Source organism: Solanum dulcamara, chromosome 12 (genome assembly GCF_947179165.1).
Source record: "Solanum dulcamara chromosome 12, daSolDulc1.2, whole genome shotgun sequence".
Lineage (NCBI taxonomy): Eukaryota > Viridiplantae > Streptophyta > Magnoliopsida > Solanales > Solanaceae > Solanum > Solanum dulcamara.
In genome coordinates, this window is record NC_077248.1 from 16024032 (window position 1) to 16051476 (window position 27445).

A 27445-nucleotide genomic window follows, 5' to 3' on the forward strand; every position below is an offset into this window, starting at 1 on the left:
TAAAGGATCTTTTGAGGAGGAGCTTTAAATAAATGATTTGTGAGCATTTTTGCATAAACTATTTATACACTATTATTGAGTTTAAGAAATGATTATTTTCATCTATGATTTAAAAAGAGTTTAAGCATAAGTTGAGTTTGAGGAGTCTTTTAATTATTTTGAACACGAGTATTTTGATTATAAATGAGTTGAGCATTTTTACTTGTTAATATGTCTTATTGATCTCTTTAACCATGTGATTATGTTGCATAAGTCAATTTTCTTGAATGTGTTATTCCACTTGAGTTGTTGGGCTAAAAGCCATAGAGTTGTGATGAGTCTTGAGGAGATGTCATAAATGCTTATCTAAATGAGGCTTGATTGAGTTGATTTGAGGATGGAGTTGACGGGTGGACAAGGTCCTAAATGAGACTTGCTATTATGACTTAATTGAGTTGAATTGAGAACAGAGTTGATGAGGTGGCAATGTTCCATATGAAACTAGCCGTGAGGGCTTGTTTGAGATGATTGGAGGGAGTTTTATGAGCATGGAGTCATGGGGAGGAGTATCGAGCACCAAGGCGGGTGAGAGTACAGTCCATACTCGAACCCCAGAAACTACGCCGCCAACATAGGTAGGGATGGAACTGTTAAAGTCGGATGCTTCCCGTGGGATCGAACCGTTAAAGTTGGATGTTTTCCATTTTGTTTATTGTCCTAAAATGATAGGACTTGACTAATCGATGGTATCCATGATTAGGGAGGCATTCATGCCTTGGAAAGGTATGGAAGGACGTGGAAACGACGTCTGATTGTTATACTATCACTGGCTCATAGGTGATGGTTGTCGGATAAGAGAAACTCCCATTTAGGTCTTGATAGTGCTCCGAGTCAGTTGAGTTGAGTGGTTTATGAGTTGGTCCTGTCTAAACTATTTCTTGTTAGACTTAGGGCATTTGAGTGAGTTGCTATATGCTTATGAGTTAGTCCTGTCTAAACTATTTCTTGTTAGACTTAGGATACTTGAGTGAGTTGTTACATATTTATTGAGTTGAGTCCTTTGAGTTGATTTTTGAGTTGAGGGTATATGATTGGGTTGGGTTAGATGAGTTGTGATTGGATTGTGCATGATTGGATGGATATATGATTCGATTGGATTAGATGATATGTGATTGACTTCGAGCTAACAGTATATGATCGAATTGGATTGAATAATTTGATTGAACTGTATTGTGTATGATTGGATTGGACTATATGGTATATGATTGGTCTTTGTCTAAAAATGTATTATTACTTTAGACTTATGACGCCTTGTTGAGTCTCTCTTATCTTACTGATTTGAGATATTTGGACCGCTGCTATTCTTCCTTAAGGTATGTTTCATTCTGCCATATTACAAACTCGTACATTCCACGTACTGACGTCCATTTGGACCTGCATCGTTTCATGATGCAGAGACATGTTTAAGAGATCGTCAATAGGAGCATCATTGGGGATCTATTTCACACTCAGCGTATTGGTGAGTCCTCTCCTACATTCGGAGGACACCGCTCATGAAATTTTGCGTCGAGTTAGCCTTTTTATTTTGAGTTGAGGTAGCCATGAACATGTCATTGGAACCAATTAGATAGTAATAATAGAGGCTTCATAGACTAGATAGTGATGAGTCGATTGAGTATTTCTTTCCTTAAATTATTCTTGTCAAACTATTTTTAATGACAAATATTAGAGTTGATTTGTTGGCCCATGACCTTCATTCTTTGAGTTAGATTGATGTTTTGAGTTGTCCACCAAATATTCTCCTTATTTTTTTTTCTTCCGCTGATTGAATGAAGGAACGGATGTGTGATCAGGCTATGTGGTTCGCTTGGGAGCCAGAAATGGTTCTGAGTGCCGGTTACGTCTAGGGTACCCTCCCGAGGCGTGACAGATAGGGTCAAATTAGAATGTGACCTGGGTAGAAAGGTGTTGCAGTGAATTAAGAAGTTATTGATTGTGATGTTTTGTGTTCAGCTAGTTAATTTATAACGGTCATAGAATTTTGTACCAAAAAGTAAAACTAGTAGATTTTAAGGTTAGACCTATAAAGTTTGATAGTGGGGACGTTGGTTGTTTCTGGAATTGTCTTAAATGTGTAATTGAGTTACTTATGATATGCCTAAACATGTACAGATAAGGGTAACATGTTAGTCCTTACGTAAATGAGCAATTGCTGGCCTATTTTTGTGAACCTGTTCTTGGTGGTATAAATGTTGTGAGTGCTGAATGTAATTGTGAATGTGGTATGTTTGGATCGGATGTCACATTCTGACACATATATGGATCGGATGTCACATTCTGACACGTATTTGGATCGGATGTCACGTTTTGATACAAATATGACTGGATTGGATCCCCTGAGAGGGCCAAGTATGTATGTGATGATATATGTATTTTCACATGATAATAAGGATAGTGGTAGATGAGCCATGGAATGAGAACTAAAAATGAATTCTTGAGTTGAGGTGTGCTAGATATAGAAGATTATGATTATAAATACACTTATTGGTGGGTAAGAGGATGGGCCCTGTTAAGCCAGGATGTGATTTATATAATATGATCGTATTCTGTATTTATACACTTAGAAGTTGAGGTTTCTAGTTGCTAGAGAGTGCTACCATTGTGATCTCCATAAATAACTGAGGTAGGGATGGTATCTAGAACTTAAGTGAGGAGGAGAATGTAGTTGTGAGACGGATATGCTTTATGTTGTGAGACAATTAGACCAACTAGTGTGTGTTGGGCGAAATAATTGAATGGTTAAGATTGCTAGGTGGGGACTATTGGGGTGGTGAATACCATAAGGGTAAGAATAAGGAGTGCACTTATTGGGATGGGGTGGCTAAATTGAGGAAGTCTAAGTATTATGAAATCTCTTACTTTTCTGTTCATATATTATGCGGTGGTTATCAGATTGAACGATGATGCCTACTAGTACGTATTGTTTGTACTGATACTAATCTTGATATGCCACTTGGCATAGTCTGGTTGCAGGGTCAGTTATGTCTCGTAGGTGAAGACGAAGACGATCTTCCAACAACTTCTATTTTTTCCTTATCTTGGTGGAAGCTGGGTCATTGGTCTTTTATTTTATTTTTACTCTTAGTAGCTCTTGTACCTGTTTCCACTAGTATTTTCTGGGGATTTTGTATAGTTGTGTAAGTTGTTATTAATATAGTTTTCTTTAGAATTTTGACTTAATTATTTAAGTTTGTTTTAAATTCCGCAACTGTTCTTATATAAGGGTTCTCTTACCTATGGTGTATAGTTGGTGCCCGCCCAGTGAATTGGATGGTGACAATATAGTACCAACCGTCAATACATAGAACTGATGCACTAGATATTTAGACTTTAAAAAACTAAAGATTCCTAAATAGTACGCCTTACTTACAAAATGAATAAAAATATGACATATAGCAATATCATTTAAGTCGTACTAATCTACAAGTAACTTAACAAGTAAATGTTCCCCCGATAGCTTGTGCATGACATGAATCATATTGTTGGTCCAAGCACGTTCATCCAGTGGCGGAACCAGGATTTTCATCGAGGGGGTTCAAAAAAATAAGTAAACACGCTAATAGTATCCACAAATAAGCAGATCGAATCGGGTCATATATGAACGGATCGGATCAAATATAAGCAACTAGATAAAATTCAACTTTAGCTCAACACTAACAATAAAATAGAGAAAGTACGCGTTTGACATAATATTAAAATCAATATGAGAAAATGTATTTTTAAAATTTTAATTATGGGTTCTGTCGCCGTCATTGTTGTATAAATACATTATTCAATTTTTGAAACTAAATAAGGAACACAAAAGATTATACTATCCAAAAAAATATATTAAAATAAGAGAAATAATTAAATGAAAGTTTAATAATGAGGATTTTCTTAATTCTTGATTTGTACGTTAAAGGCATATTTTTTCTTAAGTTGTGGTCACTAATCTGTAGTAGAAGGATAAGAGAATACTTCCAAAATCCAATCCTATTTATTTAATCTTACTTATAATCATATTATTCCTTAATCAAATAAAAATTAAATGTTTGACTTAAAATGAGTATGAGAGAATTTTTTTTTAAATTTTAAATATGAAAACTCAAAAAAAGTTATAACTTTTACTTAATTTTATAAAAATAGAAAATTTTTTATTGTAAAGTGTAATTTATTTTATGTTGTGCTCTAAAATATTAATGTAAAATAATTAAACACATATAATATAGTTTAATATTACAATATTGGGGTTGGACGTTTCATTTATTAAGCAAATAAAAATTAAAATTGGCTGAAACTAAAATATGAACAAGAAAATGTTGCTACCCAGGCTCGAACCCGCAGACTTAGCTCCAGAATTTGCAATTTCGTGAACCTCTTTACCACTGGACCAAGTCTTTGGCTTGTGTTCAGGGGGTTCATTGTTAAATATATACTCATAAAACAACAAATTGATTCTATACATACGGTGTAATTTTTCGACGAAGGGGGTTCGGATGAACCCCCTAGGCTGCATGTAGGTCCGCCCCTGCGTTCATCCTACAAAAGAACATAAATATAATTACATTTTGATAAAATAAATTTATGATAATAGTATATTCAATGTAATTTCATAAATGAAGTATGAAAAGAGTCGAATATACAGAATCTTAGCCCTACCTTTATTTGGGGTATAAAAACTATTTTAAATAGAGCTTCGACTAAGAATGGAAATAAGACTAAATAGTGACCACATGAATTCATGTAATACAATCACAAGATATAATGGGGAAAGCAAAATCACCGTCCAATTAAATCATCTTTTCAATAACTATTCATAATTGAAAGAGAAGACTTCAAATCTGTTCTTTGACTACCAAATGAGCTCCTCTAGTTGATTTGTTAGAGAACAATACATCTGAAATTATAGAAGTATAACTAACAATAACAATCATATACTTATGTCATTGAAAATAAAAAAGGGCAGCCCGGTGCACTAAAGCTCCCGCTATGCGCGGGGTCCGGGGAAGGGCCTGACCACAAGGGTCTATTGTACGCAGCCTTGCCTTGCATTTCTGCCAGAGGCTGTTTCCAAGGCTTGAACCCGTGACCTCCTGGTCACATGGCAGCAACTTTACCAGTTACTCCAGTCATTGAAAATAAACAGATAAAAAAAATAAGAGGTTGCATTTTCAATTTCCTTTGTCATTCAAACCAACAATACAACAGAGCTTTAGCTTTGAAGGTTGGTCTCCAATTGTAAGGCATAAAGAAGATTAATATAGTAGAACTAGATTTACTTATGGAAAGGAACAAGTCACTGTAGAACCTAAACCCATCATTGAAAATATCAAGAATCTAAACATTTCCTCATATTTTACATTGCGTCACCAAATCAAGATAACACGACAACTTGAAAATTAAATCAGTTATTTTCGAAAGAATCAACCTAAAAGATATAAGACTTGTATCACATGAATAAGCTCTAACTAATCGTCGGTTAAAAAGTCTCTTATAATAAACTTACAATTATATTCCTGATATGCCTTAGGAACACAACTACCACAAACACATACCACATATGGATATAAAGGAAAAGGCTTCAAGCTAGAAGCATATTGGATCTGTTGTTAAAGTTGGAAGATACTGCACTATAGTTTGAACCAAATAGATATGGATACTAAAAATGATTATTGACATTTTGTATTATTTCTCAATGTTGGTATCAAAATGTCAATTTCACATTTTTCATATTTCATGGAAGCTTTATTTATTACTCCTTATGAGAATTGGCTTTGGCATCACAATATAACAAACTAGTGTTATTAAACTGTATTGTAAATATTAAAACCAGTAACAACAACTAAAGGTAATAAAACACAGAATCTGAAAAATTAATGCAGAAACAAAATCGAGCCCACTGAATGCACAGTGTGTCCTTAAGGAAATGATTCCCCTCAAAGTACCCGAGGTTTTGGAATCTTTCCTCCCAGGATAGAATGATTACTCACCAAAGTAGAGGTACTGCAAATCTTTGATGACTGCGAACCACTTGAAGGATGTATATCACACGATTTTAGGAAGTGCAGAAAGAAGAAGAAGAAGATGTTATTTCAGAATTTTCGTATGGAACATTCTGAGGATTAACAGATATACATAGACTGTTTATACCTTTTAAGAAAAGGCACCTGTTGGGAAAAGGTTTGCCTGTTGAGAAAAGGTTTGCAACTTTTCGGACAAGGTTGCAACCTTTCAAAAATCCGTTGGAAAAAATGGAGGGAAATTTTAAATTAATCCGGGAAAGAAACGGGTCGCGGGTCGCGGGTCAGGATTTTTTCCACTTAATTAATTAAATAAATAAATAATATTAATTAATTAAAAATTTAAAGAAAATTTGGTCCAAAAAGATTATCAATCAATCATATCAATTGACCAAATCCAAATCCAAATCCAAATCCAAATCCAAATCCAAATCCGAAGCCGAAGCCGTAGCCGAGCGAGCGACGACGACGACGGCGCGAGGGGAGACCCTCTTCTTGACCCTTTAGCAACATGAAGGAATGCTTCTACTTTTAAGTAGGAGACTTTTCATTTCCACCACCTATGTGGGACCAAAGCTTATTTAATAAAGCAAGAGAGAACATATCATTTCCTCTCCACTTCTTTTTCCCTCAATTTCCCATTCAACCTATCAATTAAACCCAACAATCCCCCACATGAATGGGGAATGTCTACAAGATAAAGGAATGCACGGATAAGTGTGTGATATACAAGCGAAGATTAATTGCATCTGGATAAGTAGGTTTCCCTTTGAACTTTTCATAGTGAACTTATATAGGATATACTCGATCAATTGGTAGATGCGATATCTTTGAACCGTCGAACTTTGTTGTATAACTAGACAACATAAGTCACATAATCAATCATCAACCATCTATGGTTCTCACGGTTGTGTTTGTTTCAGCCATGAACACCGCCTGGTTTCGTGAATGCATAGAGAATGGGCCTTTACTGTAATTCCCCTTGAAGCGGCTTATACTTCACATTCACATAGGTGATTTCTAAACGTGTAGTCCTATAGACACACTATCTAGTCATTTTTCGTCAGATTTAGATAATCATTAAAAAACCTTTAAAGCTTTATTAACTCATTAAAAAGCCTTAAGGTTTTATCCTTTGTTTCTGAACATTGTCATCATCACGAGAATGGGTTGAGTTATTTGACAATGTTGAACCGTCAATCATAACTTTGTTTGATCTCTTTGAACCTAGTTCTTGGGATCTCTAGTCTACTAGGTAAAGTTACCGCCATGTTGACTTGTCCTAGGCCTTAACCCCATTCCCCTCGATGATCTTTCAACAGCCTCTCTAGATAAGCCTTTTGTTAGTGGATCCGATATATTATCTCTTGACTTAACGTAGTCAATAGTGATAACACCACTAGAGAGTAGTTGTCTAATAGTATTGTGTCGCCGTCGAATGTGACGCAATTTTCCATTATACATAACATTTCCTGCCCTCCCTATTGCCGCTTGGCTATCACAATGTATACATATGGGTGCCAAAGGTTTGGGCCAAAATGGAATATCTTCCAAAAAATTTTGAAGCCATTCAGCTTCTTCACCAGCCTTGTCTAAAGTTATAAATTCAGACTCCATTGTAGAGCGGGCGATACATGTCTGTTTTGATGATTTCCAAGACACTGCTCCTCCACCAACGGTGAAAACATATCCACTTGTGGATTTAACTTCAGATGATCCGGTGATCCAGTTTGCATCACTATATCCCTCAATTACTGCGGGATATTTATTATAATGCAAAGCATAGTTTTGGGTGTGTTTCAAATACCCCAAGACTCGTTTCATTGCCATCCAATGAGTTTGATTAGGATTATTCGTGAATCGACTCAACTTGCTAATAGCACATGCTATATCTGGTCGTGTACAATTCATAATATACATCAAACTTCCCAAAACTCGTGCATAGTCCAATTGTGAGTCACTTTTACCTTCATTCTTTTGAAGTGCAAAACTTACATCAATTGGAGTTTTTGCAACATTGAAATTTAAATATTTAAACTTATCAAGTATATTTTCAATATAATGTGACTGTGATAATGCTAGACCTTGTGGAGTTTTATGGATCCTAATTCCTAAGATTAATTCAGCAACCCCTAAGTCTTTCATGTCAAATTTGCTAGCAAGCATACGCTTCGTAGCATTTATATTGGCAATGTCTTTACTCATTATCAACATGTCATCAACATATAAACAAACAATGACTTCATGATTTGGAGTATTTTTAATGTAAACACATTTGTCACACTCATTAATCTTAAATCCATTTGCCAACATTGTTTGGTCAAATTTTGCATGCCATTGTTTAGGTGCTTGTTTAAGTCCATAAAGTGACTTAACAAGTTTGCACACTTTCCTTTCTTTACCTAGAACTACGAAACCCTCAGGTTGTTCCATATAAATTTCTTCTTCCAATTCTCCATTTAAGAAAGCCATCTTAACATCCATTTGATGAATTTCAAGACCATATACAGCTGCAAGTGCCACTAACACCCGAATAGATATTATTCTTGTTACCGACGAGTATGTGTCAAAGTAATCAAGACCTTCTTTTTGTCTATAACCTTTGACCACAAGTCTTGCCTTATATTTATCAATAGTGCCATCAACTTTCATTTTCCTTTTAAATATCCATTTTGATCCTAAAGGTTTATTTCCAGGAGGAAGATCAACCAATTCCCATGTATGGTTATTCAAAATTGATTGAATCTCACTATTGATTGCCTCTTTCCAAAATGCTGAATCAGAAGAAGACATTGTAGCTTTAAATGTTTGAGGCTCATTTTCAAGCAAGAATGTCACAAAATCTGGTCCAAAGGAAGTAGATATCTTTTGACGTTTGCTACACCTTGGATCCTCTTCGGTTGGTTTACTTTCCTTTTGAACTTCTCTTGGTCGTTTAGATCTTTCACTTGAGGATTCACATTTAGTTTTATACGGATAAATATTTTCAAAAAATTCAGCATTATCTGATTCAATTACCGTATTAACATTAATTTCAGGATTGTCCGATTTGTGAACCAAAAATCTACAAGCTTTGCTGTTTGTAGCATAGCCAATAAAAGCACAATCCACGGTCTTTGGTCCAATTTTTACCCTTTTGGGCAAAGGAACTTGGACCTTTGCTAAACACCCCCACACTTTGAAATATTTCAAGTTGGGTTTTCTTCCTTTCCATAGTTCATATGGAATAGTTTGTGTTTTGCTGTGGGGTACTCTGTTGAGTATTCGATTAGCTGTAAGGATAGCTTCCCCCCACAAGTTCTGCGGTAAACCGAAACTTATTAATAAAGCATTCATCATTTCTTTTAATGTTCGGTTTTTCCTTTCCGCAACTCCATTTGATTGAGGTGTGTAGGGGGCAGTAGTTTGATGAATAATTCCATATTCTAAACATATCTTTTCAAAAGGAGATTCGTATTCTCCACCCCTATCACTTCTAATCATTTTTATCTTTTTATTCAATTGATTTTCTACTTCGTTCTTGTATTGCTTAAATGCATCAATTGCTTCATCCTTACTATTAAGCAAATATACATAACAATATCGAGTGCAATCGTCAATAAAAGTTATAAAATACTTCTTTCCACCACGAGTTGGTGTAGACTTCATATCACAAATGTTTGTGTGAATCAATTCTAAGGGACTAGAATTCCGTTCAATAGATTTATAAGGATGCTTAGCATACTTAGATTCAACACATACTTGACATTTTAATTTATTGCGATCAAAGTTAGGCAATATATTTAAATTAATCAGTTTTCGCAAGGTTTTATGATTGACATGTCCTAAACGTGAATGCCATAAATTATTTGACTCAAGTAAGTAAGAAGAAGCTTGAACTTTATTATCATCAACAACCATTACATTTAGTTTGAAAAGACCCTCAGTGAGGTAGCCTTTTCCTAGATACATTTCATTCTTACTGACAACTACTTTGTCTGAAACTAGAACACACTTGAATCCATTCTTGATAAGAAGGCCGGCAGACACTAAATTCTTTCGCATTTCTGGAACATGATACACTTTGTTCAGCGTCACCACCTTGCCGGATGTCATTTTCAGAAATACTCTCCCATATCCTTCAATCTTTGCAGTTGCAGAATTTCTCATATAGATCGTCGCATCAGGTGCTGCAGGGGAATAAGTAGAGAAGGCTTCTCGGACTGCACACACATGCGAAGTAGCTCCCGAATCAAGCCACCATTCTTTGGGATTACCTACTAGGTTGCATTCTGATAGCATTGCACACAGATCATCAATACCTTCTTTATTTTCCACCATATTAGCTTGTCCCTTTCTCTTGTCCTTTTTCGGAAGACGACAATCTGGAGCTTTGTGTCCAACTTTTCCACAATTATAAAAATTACCCTTGAACTTTTTCTTGTTCTGCTCCTGATTCTTTCCAAAAGGTTGCTTCCTTTTCTTATTCTTTGGAGCAGCATCTTCAACGATGTTCGCTCCCATAATTGTTGAATTTCCACGCAACTTCTTTTCTGCTGTTTTGTTATCTTCCTCAATCTTGAGACGAATCACAAGATCTTCCAACTTCATTTCCTTATGCTTGTGCTTTAGATAATTTTTGAAATCTGTCAACGAAGGAGACAATTTTTCTATCATCACAGCCACTTGAAATGCTTCATTAACTACCATACCTTCAGCAATAAGGTCATGAAAAATAAGTTGTAGTTCTTGAACTTGGGTTCCAACAGTTCTGCTATCTATCATTTTATAGTCTAGGAACTTAGCAACCACAAATTTTTTCAAGCATGCGTCTTCAGTCTTGTACTTCTTCTCAAGTGCATCCCATAATTCTTTAGAAGTTTTCACATCACTAAAGACATTGTACAAATCATCATCCAAAGCACTTAGGATGTAGCCCTTGCATAGAAAATCTGCCTGTGTCCATGCCTCAGTAATCATAAATTTTTCATTGGCCGGCATATCAGCAGCGGGCACAGGAGGATCTTCGTTAGTGAACTTCTGCATACCAAGAGTGGTAAGCCAAAAGAACACCCTTTGCTGCCATCCTTTGAAGTTGGCTCCAGAAAAGTTTTCTGGTTTATCTGCCGGTGGCACAGAAGTGCGACTTGTTGCAGCAACAGTCGCAGAAGTAGTAGCAGTATCACTTGCCATTTCTTTTCACTGTATAAATAGACAAACTGTCTTAATATTTCAGAATATCAGACCTTTTACAAAAACAATGACAAAGTTTTTATACTTTTCAAATCGTTGTACAAGTATGAACTTTAATATTCCAACGAAGATTTTATACTCTTCAAATCAAAATATTTATTTCATACGGAGTAGAAAACCACACAGGTTTTAGTCTCCAAAGACAGAATACAGTTTGATTAGAAAACAATAATAATAATTTCCTTAAGATTGTTATTAAACTGTATTGTAAATATTAAAATCAGTAACAACAACTAAAGGTAATAAAACACAGAATCTGAAAAATTAATGTAGAAACAAAATCGAGCCCACTGAATGCACAGTGTGTCCTTAAGGAAATTATTCCCCTCAAAGTACCCGAGGTTTTGGAATCTTTCCTTCCAGGATAGAACGATTTACTCACCAAAGTAGAGGTACTGCAAATCATTGATGACTGCGAACCACTTGAAGGATGTATATCACACGATTTTAGGAAGTGTAGAAAGAAGAAGAAGAAGATGTTATTTCAGAATTTTCGTATGGAACATTCTGAAGATTAACAGATATATATAGACTATTTATACATTTTAAGAAAAGGCACCTGTTGGGAAAAAGTTTGCCTGTTGAGAAAAGGTTTGCAACTTTTCGGACAAGGTTGCAACCTTTCAAAAATCCGTTGGAAAAAACGGAGGGAAATTTTAAATTAATCCGGGAAAGAAACGGGTCGCGGGTCAGGATTTTTTCCACTTAATTAATTAAATAAATAAATAATATTAATTAATTAAAAATTTAAAGAAAATTTGGTCCAAAAAGATTATCAATCAATCATATCAATTGACCAAATCCAAATCCAAATCCAAATTCAAATCCAAATCCAAATCCGAAGCCGTAGCCGTAGCCGTAGCCGAGCGAGCGACGATGACGGCGCGAGGGGAGACCCTCTTCTTGACCCTTTAGCAACATGAAGGAGTGCTTCTACTTTTAAGTAGGAGACTTTTTATTTCCACCACCTATGTGGGACCAAAGCTTATTTAATAAAGCAAGAGAGAACATATCATTTCCTCTCCACTTCTTTTTCCCTCAATTTCTCATTCAGTCTATCAATTAAATCCAACAACTAGTCCCATCGAAGTTTACATGAAAATGATTTTGGCAAAGATAAGACGAGCATGAGGAACAGACCAACAGAGGGCAAATGGGATAGTGAATGCATACAGCATATAGACTTCCCATCATCAAAAATTAGGACACCAAGTGAAAGAGCTTATACATGATCAAGTATAAATTGATAAATTTGTAGTGACTGGTTAACTAGCAGTACTTTAAGCAAAAATGTGTTACTTATTTACAAAGTCAGACTTAGGACTGCCTCATTGAAAGAAAGGATATAAATTTACCTATCCCGATGTCATCCATAAGACTTGTAGGACTTGCAACTTCTGAATCAGTTGAATTGGTAATAATTTTGAGAATTTCAGAGGAAGGCCACTCCATTAAACATAGCAAAACTAAGAAGTTCAAACATGATTGAACTAAGAAAGAGAAATTATATTATAAAATCGAAATCACCAGGACAAATTTATTAAGAATAACATGGTAGTTCAATCAAAATACTTTTAGGATCAAAAGTAAGAAATTTAATCATTAGCAGTATATACCTTAGAAATTTGAATATGGGATACTAGTGCCTTCATGCCCTCTTTTAACATTTTCTGATACGCACTAGACGGGCTTTCATGAATTCTCGATTTGTTTTCTCCTCTTGAAGCTTCTTTGTTACTTCAATTAGCTTGTCTTCAACACTTTGATGTTTACGACGTTCTTCTTCAGTCTGTTTTTGTTGTGCTCGTAGTTGCTCTTGAATTTCATTCATAGATCTCCTGCTTGGATTAATTCCTGAGCTTTGACCACGATAATATCCCGACTTTTCTCTCATAATTCTCACAAATGCAGCATTACAAAAGGATCCACATCAGTTTCCTCTTCATTTTTTTTTGAATTTGTTCAGTAACAATTTCTTTCACCTTATCCTGCCAAAGAATAATGCAAGATCAAGCTTTTAATATAATGTTTAAATAAATTTATATTCTAAGAATAAGATAAGAGTTATGCATGTACATTTAGTTCAGAAGATGCATTGCTAATCCAATGTCCGTTCTTCATGTGAGTCAATTCCCAAAGTTTCTGAAAAGTTGGCTCTTTTTCGGTGTTTATATCTCTCTAAAAAAACAAATCAAATTATGAATTTGAATTAGGAATGATTGAAATTCACAAAAATAAAAAAAAATATTTCATCACCTTTTTAAAAGATATGGTTCGGAAGGATTTTCTGCCGCAAATATGAGGTATTTCTTAGCTTTGTTTCTTTCACTCATTTTCTGCATTAAATTTGAACTCATAAATATTTTTAATTTAATTATATCAATAAAAATAATAAAGTAAATAACAATATTATTAAATTTATTTAATTCTAATGTACTCCTCATTACCTGAAAAGAATTTGAACTGAAATACTCCACCAAGAATTTCCATTCAACTTCATTTACCTTTGCTGGCATTTTCTGCAAGCTCTCCTCTTTTGTGGCATATTTCTTGAAATGATCGTGGAGCCTGCCACGACGATATTGATACAATTTATTAGCTTGATCAAAGATAGTATATCAAACGTGTTGTGTGTCTGGTAGTTGGAAGGTGTCCTGCACTCAACAAAATTTAACTAAGCTTATTTGAAATAAAACTTTGATTGTCTACGATTAATTAAAAAATAAAATAATTCTTATTTGATTCTTGAAAAGAGTAGGTGGTAAAATGAATGTAAGTTTTTAGAAGAAGGATGACGATAATAATCATATTGATACAGTAAAAATCTGTAAGAATGAAGAGCAATATCAAAGTCATAGTAACTTGTCGCCAAGTTTGGAAGTCGGTGAAATCCAGATTTGAACGTTCTTGAGATGACTGAGTGAGAGGTAGATGATAGAAGTGAAGAATTCGTCTACCGTCTACCGCATCAGTACGATGAGGAGTGGGAATTGCTGCAGAAAACACGCAGCACTTTTAGCGGGGACCTTGATCGAACCACTGCTTTATACATCTCAGTAAGCTCGATCCGGTTCAATCAACTTTGCTGAACTTCTTCTTGAATGTTAAGGATGATTTGTTTTTGCTGCACATTGATGCTAAAAAGCTTGAGGATGGGTTGGTTTATGAAGCTTTTAATGACGCAAGTGTCTTTCCTCATTTTTATGGCCCATCTCTAAGTTTTACTTCACTACCATTAGATACATTCATTAAAGGGGAGAAGCTAGGGGTGTCTGATGGCAAATTTGTATGCAGCATACTCAGTTGAGTAATGAATTCATTTGTCATTGATCATAGATTTGGTACGAGGGATATAATAGAGTGATAATTGCATCCGATAGAAATAGTTTCGGGTGTCCTTGCATTTAAGTGATTGTGTTTTGGGCTATAACATTGATGTACTATGTGAATCCAAACAATTGTGGGACACTGAATGGGATTGATGATGTCATAAGTACTTGACTTTTTATAGGCTAGATCAAATATTTTAGGAGAAATAAAAGTAAATTATCGCCCAACGATTCTATCTTTTGTTAGATCAGAAACTTTCTTCCAATTCTTTACATCATGCCTAGCATGCTGGAAAACTTTCACAGAAATTTCGGTAACAAAGGTGTTAGCTCCAGGACCTACTACAACTCTTTGATTTGGTAGAATAATCATACTCAACTTGTCATTATCAATGTTTTTGCGTTTCTTTTGATTTCAAAGCCCTGTCGTCTTTCCCCTTCCCTTTCTCTTTTGTCCTGAAAAATATATGAAAATATAGATCTACAGCAAGCAAAACATATAAAAGCTAAAAAAATTTAAAAGATAATATTTAGCGAATGATTAGTTTACCTGATTCGGGATATAAAACGACATCAGTATTTTCAGTATTCTCAGAAACATACACATTTGTCGTCATGACAGGCTGAAACACATGTTAAAAAGAATTGTACTATTGATCTATAATAGAAATAAAAAATAAAATGTTAGAAAATAGACAAGATATGCTTAAAAACTGAGAGAAATAAACAAAATTATACAGCAAAGATAAGATATTAACAAGTTATTTATGTGTCGTTTGACACAAAAATATAATTTTATAAATAACCAACGAAAGTAGTTATTTCACGTTATAGTTACCTCATTTGAAAGATTGAAATAATTGAGCACATCAACATACACTATCACAATATTATAATTTTTATGATATAATTAGGCAAAAAAAATCCATAAAATGGAGCTACACTAGATGTCCAAAAAATAGTTCAAATAGCATTACTTTCAACACCCAACATGGTGATTAAGATGCATCTAGATGGGATAAGCTAAATCTTTTAAAAGAAGTGACTGTAGCAAGCAAATTTTCTTGTAGACTAGATGAAAATCACAACCAATCATTATCTTCGTTTGCTTCATGTTCATCTTCAGAGAGATATTCTTCATCTGTCGAAAAATTAGTGAAGTCATCTCCATTTTCACAATCAGATTCATTTATAACTTCTAGGTTTATTTCTTCCTCGGTATTGAGAGAAAAACCCTTCAACACTCACTCCGTCAATGTCTTCTCTTTGTATTGTAACAATATCATTATCTGACTCTACTTGAAGACTTGCTTCTCCCTTTTCAATCAAGTCAATTAGTTGATATGCCTCTATTTTATTTTCTTGTTCGGGCACATCATACAAATTTCGTGGTTTTGCCCTTACTACTGCATGCCATTTTTCATTTTGACCATGTTTAATGTTGAATTATTAGTTTGTTTTCTTTTCTTCTATTAGTTGACCTGGTCTTTAGGAATTAGTGGAGTAAAGTGTTATGCTTAGTTTAGGAATCATGTACTCTATTTTTTAGGAGTAAATTGATAATGAGACTGATATGTGTCCTGTTTAAATGGATTATTTCTGTTAAGTATTTGCCCATATATTGGCTTGAAGTAATGAAAAAAAGAATTAAGTGTTTCCAGCAAATTACTTTCTCTTCTTACGTATCTTTTATTTCTCTCCTTTTTAAGTTTCCTTCAGTGGTATCAGAGCTAGGTTTTGTGAGAGAAACAACATGTGAGCCCATCGCTTCAGAAAACTTTATGCAAGCAGCCATTTCTCGCTTTGATGGTCACTATGATCATCGGAGCATGTTAATGGAAAATTTCATGCAGTCCAAGGAGTATTGACAGGTCATCAAAAATGAAATTTAGCAGCCAACAACTGGTACAACTTTGACAAATTCACAAAAAGAAGAACTCAAAGCTAGAAAGCTAAAAGACCTGAAAGCAAAGAACTATCTCTTTGAGGCAGTTGATCGTCCCATCTTGAAAACAATTCTTTGCAAAGAAACTTCCAAAGATATTTGGGATTCCATGAAGAAGAAGTATCAAGGCTCTACAAGGGTGAAGCGTGCATAACTTCAAGCTTTGAGAAAGAATTTTGAAACACTAGAGATGAAGGAAGGAGAATCTATCACCAATTATTGTGCTAGAACAATGGAAATCACCAACAAAATGCGTTTCCACGGTGAGAAGATAGACGATGTTGCCATTGTGGAGAAGATTTTGCGCTCGCTGACACCAAAATATAATTATGTGGTCTGCTCAATCGAAGAGTCAAAATATATAGATGCACTATCTCTTGATGAATTGCAAAGTTCTTTACTGGTTCATGAACAGAAGATGAACAAAGATTCCACGGTATAGGAGCAAGCATTGAAGTCTTCTACTAATACTCATTCCAATAACTATAGAGGAAGGGGTAGAGGTAGAGGCGGAGCAAGAGAAAGAGGAGATCGTGGAGGATAGTTCAACAGAAATTTCAAAGGCAACACTGATCAATTTCAAGGCAAAGGCAGTCGAGACCATGACAAATCCAAGGTAGAATGCTATATATGTCACAGATTTGGTCATTATGCATCAGATTGTTATACTAGATTGCCTAATGATAAAGAAAAGGAAGAAAGTGCCAACTTTGTCGAAAATAAAGAAGTAGAAACTTTGTTAATGGCTGTCCAAGGTGGAATAAAACATGAGTCGGATATTTGGTATATAGATATCGGATGTAGTAACCACATGTGTGGAAGTAAATTTCTTTTTCATCTCTAAATAAAAATTTCCATTCCACTGTGGCATTTGGTAATTGTTCTACTATTGAAGTGATGGGAAAATGTGATATCAAGATTAAAATCAAGAATGGTTTTGTTGAAACAATCTCTAATGTGTTGTATGTTCCCGACTTGAAAAGCAACTTACTGAGTGCTGGTCAATTGCAAGAGAAGGATTATGTCATCACTATTAAGAAGGGTGAGCGTGAAATTTATGATCCCGTGAGAGGAGCTATTGCAGTAGTTCAAATAAGCTCCAATAGATTATTTTCGCTAAAGATTGATGATATTCAATCTTGTTTGATGGCTGAAGTCAAGGATTCCTCATGGTTGTGGCATTTTCGTTATGGTCATTTGAGTTTTAGAGGATTGAAGACACTTCACCAGAAAAACATGGTCACATGGCTTCCTCAAATTACTGCTCCTTCCAAAATCTGTGAAAAATGTGTTGTTAGCAAATAGCCTCGCTCTCAATTTCCTAAAGGAAAGTCATGGAGAACAAAGGATGTGTTGGAGCTTGTGCATTCAGATCTTCGTGGTCCAATAAACCCAACATCCAATGACAGTAAAAGATATTTAATCACTTTTATCGATGACTTTTCAAGAAAAACTTGGGTTTATTTTTTGCAGGAGAAATCTGAAGTTTTTTCAACATTTAAAAGCTTCAAAGTTCATGTGGAAAATAAAGCAGAAAAAAATATCAAGACTCTCTGAACAGATCGTGGTGGAGAATATTGTTCGAAAGAATTTGAAGGTTTTTGTATAGATCATGGGATTCAGAGAGAGCTTACAACTGTGTATACACCACATCAGAATGGTGTATCGGAGAGAAAAAATAGAACCATCCTCAACATGGTGAGAAGTTTGCTGGCAAGAGGAAGAGTTCCAAAAACTTTCTAGCCCGAGGCAGTAAATTGGAGTATTCATATTTTAAACAGAAGCTCAACTTTTTCTGTTCAAAATATCACACCAGAGGAGGCATGGAATGGTAGAAAACCAATAGTAGATCATTTTAGAATTTTTGGATGCATTGTATATGCTCATGTCGCAAACGAGAAGAGGAAAAAACTTGATGACAAGGCTGGAAAATGTGTTTTTCTTGGTGTAAGTGAATTTTCCAAAGCATATAAATTGTTCAATCCATTAACAAGGAAGATTATCATCAGTAGGGATGTTGTTTTTGATGAGAAGAACACTTGGGATTGGAATGGATAGCAGCTTACCCAAGTACTCTATGATAGTGACGTTGAACTAGAGAAATTTTCAGCAGCTTGCACATCAAAAAATTCAACAACTTCAGCAACAGTTGCTGTAGAAAATAAAGAAACAACTCGGCCTGTTGGGCATATTAGAAGAAGGCCTGCTTGGATGGAAGATTATATGGTAACTGAAATTGAAGATCCAATTACTCACTTTGCTTTATTTTTAGATTGTGATCCTACGTCTTTCGAGAGTGCCGTGAAGGAAGAAAAATAGAGAAAAGCAATGGATGATGAAATTAATGCCATTGAACGAAATGATACTTGGGAGCTGTCTGATCTTCCAAATGGACAAAAAACTATTGGAGTAAAATGGGTCTTCAAAACAAAGTTGAAGGAAAATGGTGAAGTTGACAAGTACAAAGCACGTCTAGTGGCTAAGGGGTACAAGAAAGAATACGAGATCGATTATACAGAAGTATTTTCTCCCGTTGCGAGGCATGATACAATCAGATTGGTAATTACATTGGCGGCTCAGAAATCTTGGCCTATTTTCCAGTTAGATGTCAAGTCGGCATTCTTACATGGGTACTTGGACGAACAGGTATTTGTTGAACAACCCCCATGTTATGTTAAAATTGGAAATGAGCATAAGATTTACAAATTGAAAAAGTCCCTTTATGGACTAAAACAGGCTCTCCGAGCTTGGTATAGTCGCATTAAGAGGTATTTTCTAAAAATTGGCTTTTCGAAATGTCCTTATGAGCATACACTTTTTGTTAAGATTGGGGATCAAGGAAAAATACTCATTATTTGTTTGTATGTTGATGATCTTATATTTATTGAAAACTGTGGTGTGATGATTGAAGAATTCAAGAGGTCAATGATAGATGAGTTTGAAATATCCGATCTCGAATTAATGCATTACTTTCTTGGCATAGAAGTAGTGCAATCTGATGATGGAATCTTTATTTCTCAAAAGAAATATATAGGAGAAATTCTAGACAGATTTCAGATGACGGATTGTAATCCCGTTAACACTCCTACAGAGCTTGGTTTGAAGCTACACAAAGATCCTATTGGGAAGAAGGTTGGCAGCACACTTTACAAACAGGTTGTGGGGAGTTTGATGTATCTCACTGCAACAAGGCCTGACATAATGTACTCTGTGAGTTTAATTAGTAGGTATATGGAGAATTCCACAGAAATGCACTTTGGGCAGCGAAGAGAATTTTCCGTTACTTGCAAGGAACAAGAGACTTTGGGATATTTTATAAGAAGAATGAAAAATCCAAGTTGCTCAGTTATACAGACAGCGACTATGCTGGTGATCAAGATGATAGAAAAAGCACTACAGGTTATGCTTTTATGTTCGGGTTTGGTGCTATTTCATGGTCAGCTAAGAAGCAACCAATTGTCACGTTGTCTAGTACGAAAGCCAAGTTTGTTGCTGCTTGTGCTTGTGCTTGTCAAGCTATTTGGTTGAGGAGACTTTAGAGGAGTTGAAATTCAATCAACCAGGAGCTACCAAGATCTTTTGTGACAACAATTCAGCAATCCAAATGTCCAAGAATCCAGTGCTACATGGAAGAAGCAAGCACATTGATGTGAAGTTTTATTTTTTAAGAGATCTTACCAATAATGAAATAATTGAATTGATCTATCGCAGGAGTGAAGATCAGGTTGCGGATATTTTCACCAAGGCTTTGAAGATGGGGTCATTCATGAAACTTAGAAGGCTGCTAGGTGTCTGCACAATTAAAGATGTAAACTGACTGTTAACAAACATCAGTTTAAGGGGGGACTGTTGAAATATTAGTTTATTTTCTTTTCTTCTACTAGTTGACCTGGTCTTTAGGAATTAGTGGAGTAAAGTGTTATGCTTAGTTTAGGAATCATGTGCTCTATTTTTTAGGAGTAAGTTGATAATGAGACTGATATGTGTCCTGTTTAAATGGATTATTTTATTAAGTATTTGCCTATATATAGGCTTGAAGTAATAAATAAAAGAATTAAGTGTTTCCAGCAAATTACTTTCTCTTCTTACGTATCTTTTATTTCTCTCCTTTTTAAGTTTCCTTCATTTAAGATAATACACAAATTGAACTTGTGAGCCTAAAATCAATGAATCTTTTGTGTAATGAATTCATGTCACATCTACACACACGAATCCATATTCATCCTTTTTGTAACCTCTACTTTGTCTTCAACCTTGAGGCAGAACTTCAAACCAGTCACATTTCAATAATATGACTGAATTATAACCTATGTATGGTACGTATCTCTAAAATCTTTGTAATTCTTCCATAATAATTAACATTTTTCGTATCCTCATTGTCGCACCCTATTTTCGAACGGGTCGAAATAGTTCGCAACATAAAAGTGGCTACGCCTCTGATTTTTGAAAATGTTTAGAGTCGCCACCTAATTTTAAGGAAAATATTAGGAAAACCATTGTAAATGTAAACTCTGTTTTGATATGCGAAACCTGTGAGATTCTAAGTAAGGGTTTTAGTTACTCGAGGGGAAGGTATTAGGCATCCCTCAGAGCCTATCCGAAGATAGTCCTTAAATTTAGTTTTAGAAAAATGATTAGGGATATTTATTCATTTGTTCGTTTTAGAAATATTAAGAAGAAGGGTTTTTTATTAAATTTGAGAAAATGGTGGAAATATAAGGTATGTCATATATATACGTCTTATATATGAATGGAACAAATTTAATAATAATATATTTATTGTATAGTAAAAATAAATAATAAATAATATACTTGAAATGTATGAAAATTTTATGTATGGAAATACAAATGTATATTTTAAAATCATTTGAATAAATAAGCTTACCTAATTTATGGTAACTAAAATGAATGTCTAGTATTAGCAATTGTTACTTTGTTTGTAGCCACGATAAAAAGAAAATAAAAAGTGAATAAGATAATAGACCACTTGTCTTGATTTAGTCTTTCGACCCTAAAAGCGTAGAACAGACTCATTTTATGTAGGGATCGGGGAATGAGCTTCACAACAAAGAGTGTAGATATGTGTAATATGTCATAAATATAATTTGGGTGAAACTTCTAGTAAGATTGGTGATGCCTAAAAATTATTAAGTTTTAGAAATATTAAACTACCCCAAATATATGCAAATGAAAATATTTAGAAGTTGACATGAAATAAAAATATCTGCATTCTTATCTTCTTCGGATCAGCGCCGGCTTATTAATCGGAAGACAAAATATATAAAGTTTTTTGTCATTTTTCTGCTCGGGTCAACTTCCATCATTTCCGAAGGGCCTAATTACCCCTACCCCTCTTAAGTTTATTTATTATTATAATCCTAAAGCGATTTAAAAGAAATAATAAAAATTAACGTCTTTAAAAGGTGTCTAACGTCCCAACTTAATATCCAAGAGGCATTGGATGTACTATTTAGGGTAAGTTTTAGACCAAAGGAAATATAGGCATCCTAATTAGACACATCGTCAAACTAAACAGATAGGACAAGCAGTTAGCACATAAAATCTCAAGTAAGCCTCTAAATTAATTAATTAACATGCTTGAAAACACAGATAAGTTGTGAAGGTCATCATGATCATGTGTGTGCGTACAAACTTAAATAATATGATGGGCAAACTTAATTACTAAGATGATTGTGATAAAAGAAAGTATGCTTGATAATTTTAGTTATTAACTAATAATATTTTATAGAATACTATTCATATGACTTTAGTTAAGAGCATGCTAAAAAACTTATTAAACGCTATGGATATGGTTTTCTAAATGTTGATCTACTAAAGATGTATTAAAATATAGACATGATTTCAAATAGAGAATAATATGATAAATATTTATTAGAACCCTAGGGGGCATGAATTCTACTCATAATTGTTATGAAAAAATATTTATGAAGGCCTAATATCCATTTAATTGACATGTTAAAATTATAATACCTATAAACATAATTGTTATATGATAAAATATGCGAGAAATATTGTTAGATCTCATAGACCCAATAGGCTCAAAATATTCTTACTGTTGACACCCAATTTTGACCCTTCACAAACGAAATTAATTTTCATATAGTAATTTTTTCTTATAAATCTAACCATTTTTTTTTCACTCCACCCTTAACCAAATTTCAAGTTATTTTTTTTAAACTCAAAATTTGGGCCCAAATTCATCCCAATCCAATATTGTCATCCACTCTCTACAAGTCCAATAACAACAACAACCTACATTACTACAACATTCTAACACCTATTCACCTAAAGCCCAATTTTTATAATAGTTTTGGCCCAACACCAACTTACTACAATACATATATTATACTTATACAATACTAACCCCACCCCTTTCTACTTTTTCCTTTTTCACCTCTCAATCCCACCTAAACCACCATTTTTTTAAAATCCCAAACATCATCATCTTTTTCCTTTTCCTTTTTTTTCTTTTTCCTTTTTCACCCCACCAAACCCATCATTATTCAAAACTTCATTATTACTCTCACCAACCTCATTCTTTTTAAAAGACATCTTCATCTTCTTCATAAAAAAAGATGAACAAGAAAGAGAGAGACACCATTTTTTTTACCAAGAACACACACACAAAAAAAAAGGAGAGAAAGGAAGAAGAACAAAAGGAAGAATTAATCTACAATCATCAATATTCATCAACATACAAGAAAAAAAAAGGAAGAAAGAACATAATACTACAAAAAAGAAAATCATAAAAAAAAAAAGTTTAGTCTCGGATTTGTCATTTTTTTTAGTTCTTTCTCTCATTTCTTGATAGGTTAAAGGAGTTCATCGTCCTCAAATTCGTCGTCTCAATCGTTGCCCGAAAATAGGTAAGAATCTTTTCTCGATTTTATTTACTTAATTAACAATTATTTCATGTCTTCTATGTAGTTGATTTGTAATTATTTTTTAGTTAGCATGTGTTAGAATCAATTAGATTAATGATAAAAAAAAATGAAATTTTTTTGTCTTGCTTAAAGTGTAGAGACATCTTATAAAAAAAAAAAATCTCAATTTCGTTCATGACTTTTTTAATAGTTTTGTTTGACCATATAGATTCTCATATTTTTAATTTCTTCTTTATCATGATTTAAATAATAAATATATACTTAAGTTATCATTGAGTTAGAATTTTCATTTTTTCATGGCTTAATTGATGTAAATCTTGTTTTAAAATTTGAGTTAGTTTACTATATAAGTTAATTTCATGTTCTTTAGTTATTTGAATATATATATTTTCTACATGTATGCATGTTGTTAGTCACTATATTGATGTAAATCTTGCTTTAAAATTTGATTTAGTTTAATGTATAGGTTGATTTCATGTTCTTTAGTTATTTGAATATATTTCTATATATATATATATATATATATATATATATATATATATATATATTTATATATTTTTTTTTTTTACATGTATGCATGTTGTTAGTCACTATGTTACTTTATATGTACTTCTAGTTGCATTCTCCAAATTGACATAGAAAGATAATATTCAATTTATTGTCTTAAAATATTATGTTATATTTGTTTGTTCAATTTAAAATGAGTAGTAGCTTATATGATTTTATTTTGGTGCATGTGACACCATCCGAGTCCATCTTTGGACTAAATCCTCGCATATCATTGAGTTTTGAGTCAACTTTACTCTTGTTCGAATTTTGAAAGCTGATACGCAGATGTAAAGGAGGTTTACTATAGGTTCCGGAGGAAGAAAATAGGCTGATATACAATCTATATACAGGAGATACAGAAAAAGGGTGACTATATATATTGATATATATTTATATATAATCATGATATACAGAAACGAAATGGGCCAAAGGCCCAAAATACAGGTAGCACAATATCTTAGTCAAGTGTAGAGAAACTAAGTATTGGGCCGGATTTTTGTTTTGTTTATATTGTTATTCTATTTATTTGAGTTGTAATAATTTAATTTATTTATGGTTGTGTATACTTGCTTAGATGTTAATTTTTAGTTTGGTTTGACTTAATCGAACTCCCCTTAAAAGAGAAACCATTTTTGTGTTAATTTGCTCTAAAAATGACTTTGTTCAAGTATTTTTCTTTTAGTTAGACATTTTAAAAAAAATAGAATTTTCTTTCAAATTATCTTAAAGTTTATTTTTTATAAGTTGATGTTCTTTCAAATCAATTGAGTTTAAAGTGTCTTTCTCTAAAAATAAAAAAATAAAAAAATATTCTAAATAGCTCAAATGATTTTTCTTATGTAATCAAAGTCTTAATCATCTTTAATTATATATATATATACATGTATATTATAATCAAATGTTTAAGTTTTATCAATTTTGTTATTTATTTTATTATTATTTTTTTTTTAAAAATAATTTCAAAGTCTTCGTTTTCTTTTAAATTAATATTTCCCAAAGTTAGTCAAATAAATTTCAAATCGTTGGATAACCGCATGTTAGCGGCTATTTTAAGTGCTAAAACCTTCTTAAAATAGTAATATGAACCTCGTACCCTTTTTCTCTAAATTTTTAAGACTTAAATCTGTTAGAGTCTTTTAAATTAAGTTTTCTTAATTTCTTTAAAAAATTAAGTGGCGACTCTTTTTTTACTAAAATTAATTTTTTCTTATAAAGATGAAATTAATTTTACACTTTGTCCATTTTTCAGCATAACACTTATCGACATAGTTTTCTATATGCTTGAAATAATATTAAACCCTATAAACGATACCTAGATGATTAGTATGTTGAAATTTATTTTAAATATTATTTATAGACATGGTGTCTAAATGAAATGATATGTTGAAAATTGATTAAAATTTGTAAGCATGGTTTTAAAATAAAATAACATGACAAATATTTATCAAATTTTATAGACATGATCTCTATATATAAACTATGATAAACATTTGTTACAATTCTAGAGGCTTGGTTTTAATAAAAGGTGCTAAAATCTTTATTAAGAATCTAGAGGTATGATTTATTTTTTTTGTTAACAATATTATACTAAAAATATTTTATAACGGCCTATAGACATGAATTCTACGTAACAGATAAACTATTTATTAACTTAAATGCATGATTTATATATATTGACCACATTCTACATTAAGCATGATTTCTATATGGTTAAAAATCTTATGGCCATGATTTCCAAATAAAGTATGTATTGGAACGTTAATTAAATTCTATAGATGTAGTTTCTATATGAGTCAATATGATAAAAATATTTGTAATCTTGTAAGCGTAAATTAACTCTTATAAAAATACTAAAAATATTCATTAAGTACTAAAGACGTGATTTATGTATATTTCTTACGGTGAAAATATTGGTTTTATATGCTTGCAATATTATTCAATTCTATAAACATAGTTCTATATGACATAATATTATAAAAATATTTATTAGCAAATAAATAGGTATTGTATCTATTAAAGTAGCCTATTAAACTTATTAAATCTTAAACATGATTTCTATAAAAATTAATATGCTAAAGTCATGTAGGTATAGTTTCAATTAATATGCTGAAAATATTAAGCTTAAACCGTGACATATGATTTAATTAACATGTTGGAAATTATCTATCGAAAGCGTGTGTACATGATATGTAATAATAGAATGATTGATAGTTTAAATAAAATATACAAGAGTTGGGCATGTTGTTTAATATATATAAATATATGAAAATATTAAAATTGATAAACTAATTAAAGTATAGGGTTTATCAATATTTATTTGTGTGATAAACGTATTTTATTTAAAATTAAATCTAAGAGTCAACAGAATAATTAAAATAACTAAATTTTTTTTCCGGCATATTTATCTAGCGTAGGCAACCACATAAAATTATGTCAAAATAAAAATAAATTGCAAGTAGCACGTAGATTTCTCCTCCCCTTTTACACAGTCCCCAAATATATATTATTATACAGAGTAGAGTTTACAAGATTGTTACAAAACTAAAACAAAGGGTAAGTGAATAAAATAATACAAAAGATGTGAACGAAATAACGGCATCTCAAAATTTGATTCGCAACTCTCGGCATCTTGAACTTTGAAGTTCAAAACCTGTTAAACCATAAGTAAAAGAAAAACAAGCAATATGCGAATATATGTAGAGGTATGTCATGATTATATAATTATTATTTTTACTACAACAAAGTAAACAAACAAAGCAAGAACACATTTCAAAATAATAAACCAATATGTCAAAGAAAATGAGAACTAACCTGGATACTTCGTATATTTATTTTAACAAGGTATAATATGTAAGAATCTAAAGTAAAGATAATATAATAAAAATAGGAAAAAGAAGTACTAACCGATTAATATGAGTTTTGTTAATGTACCAACGAAAAGCGATAGCAATATCCGAGATCCAAGCAAATTGAAGTAGCAAAGAGGCAAAAGAAAAGACTTGAAAGTAATTAAATAATTTGTTAAAAACAAGAGGCTTCTCTCAATTCTAGTGTTCTTTTCTTTTCTTTTGTTTTGTGTTCTTGTCTTTTTTTTTTCTTTGTGTTTTTCTTCTCCTGTTTTTCCTTCTTCTCTTTTGTGTGTGTCTTTGTGTCTACTTATATTGATCAATCTATGGGTAAGAATACCATCAAGTCAACAAAGACAAAATAGCCAAAAATTTTAATTCAAAAAATTTTAAATAAGTGGACAATCAATCAAATTAATTACAACTTTCCAAGATTTACTCCTAAAATCACTCAAAAGATGTTCTATTTCAAAATAGTGGAGCATTAACCTTAAAGTGGTGGGACATTAAAATATTTAAAGTTGATACTAACTTTATTTCAAACTTTCATAAAGGGACAAAATTAATTATGACAAATACAAAATGATTATATCATATTAGG

General features: G+C 32.9%; 1 protein-coding gene and 1 pseudogene across 1 annotated transcript; one reads left to right on the forward strand and one right to left on the reverse strand.

Annotated features, from left to right (window-relative positions):
• Positions 1 to 12865: 12865 nt before the first annotated feature.
• On the reverse strand, positions 12866 to 15216 carry LOC129875635 (uncharacterized; annotated as a pseudogene).
• Positions 15217 to 16776: 1560 nt separating this feature from the next.
• Positions 16777 to 18863, forward strand: LOC129875636 (uncharacterized). The gene is made up of 5 exons (XM_055950923.1): positions 16777 to 16980; positions 17036 to 17160; positions 17217 to 17344; positions 17440 to 17837; positions 18606 to 18863. Exons 1-5 carry the CDS (start codon positions 16777 to 16779, stop codon positions 18861 to 18863), a joined length of 1113 nt encoding a protein of 370 aa, XP_055806898.1.
• Positions 18864 to 27445: the final 8582 nt, after the last annotated feature.

Bases quoted from the DNA above. Each gene is read 5' to 3' on its own strand.
- LOC129875636 (XM_055950923.1), top strand. From the start codon at position 16,777: ATGGAAATCACCAACAAAATGCGTTTCCACGGTGAGAAGATAGACGAT. The intron at 16,981-17,035 runs GTATAGGAGCAA...ATAACTATAGAG, and splicing joins AGATGAACAAAGATTCCACG to GAAGGGGTAGAGGTAGAGGC. The intron at 17,345-17,439 runs GTAGTAACCACA...CTACTATTGAAG, and splicing joins TTGGTATATAGATATCGGAT to TGATGGGAAAATGTGATATC.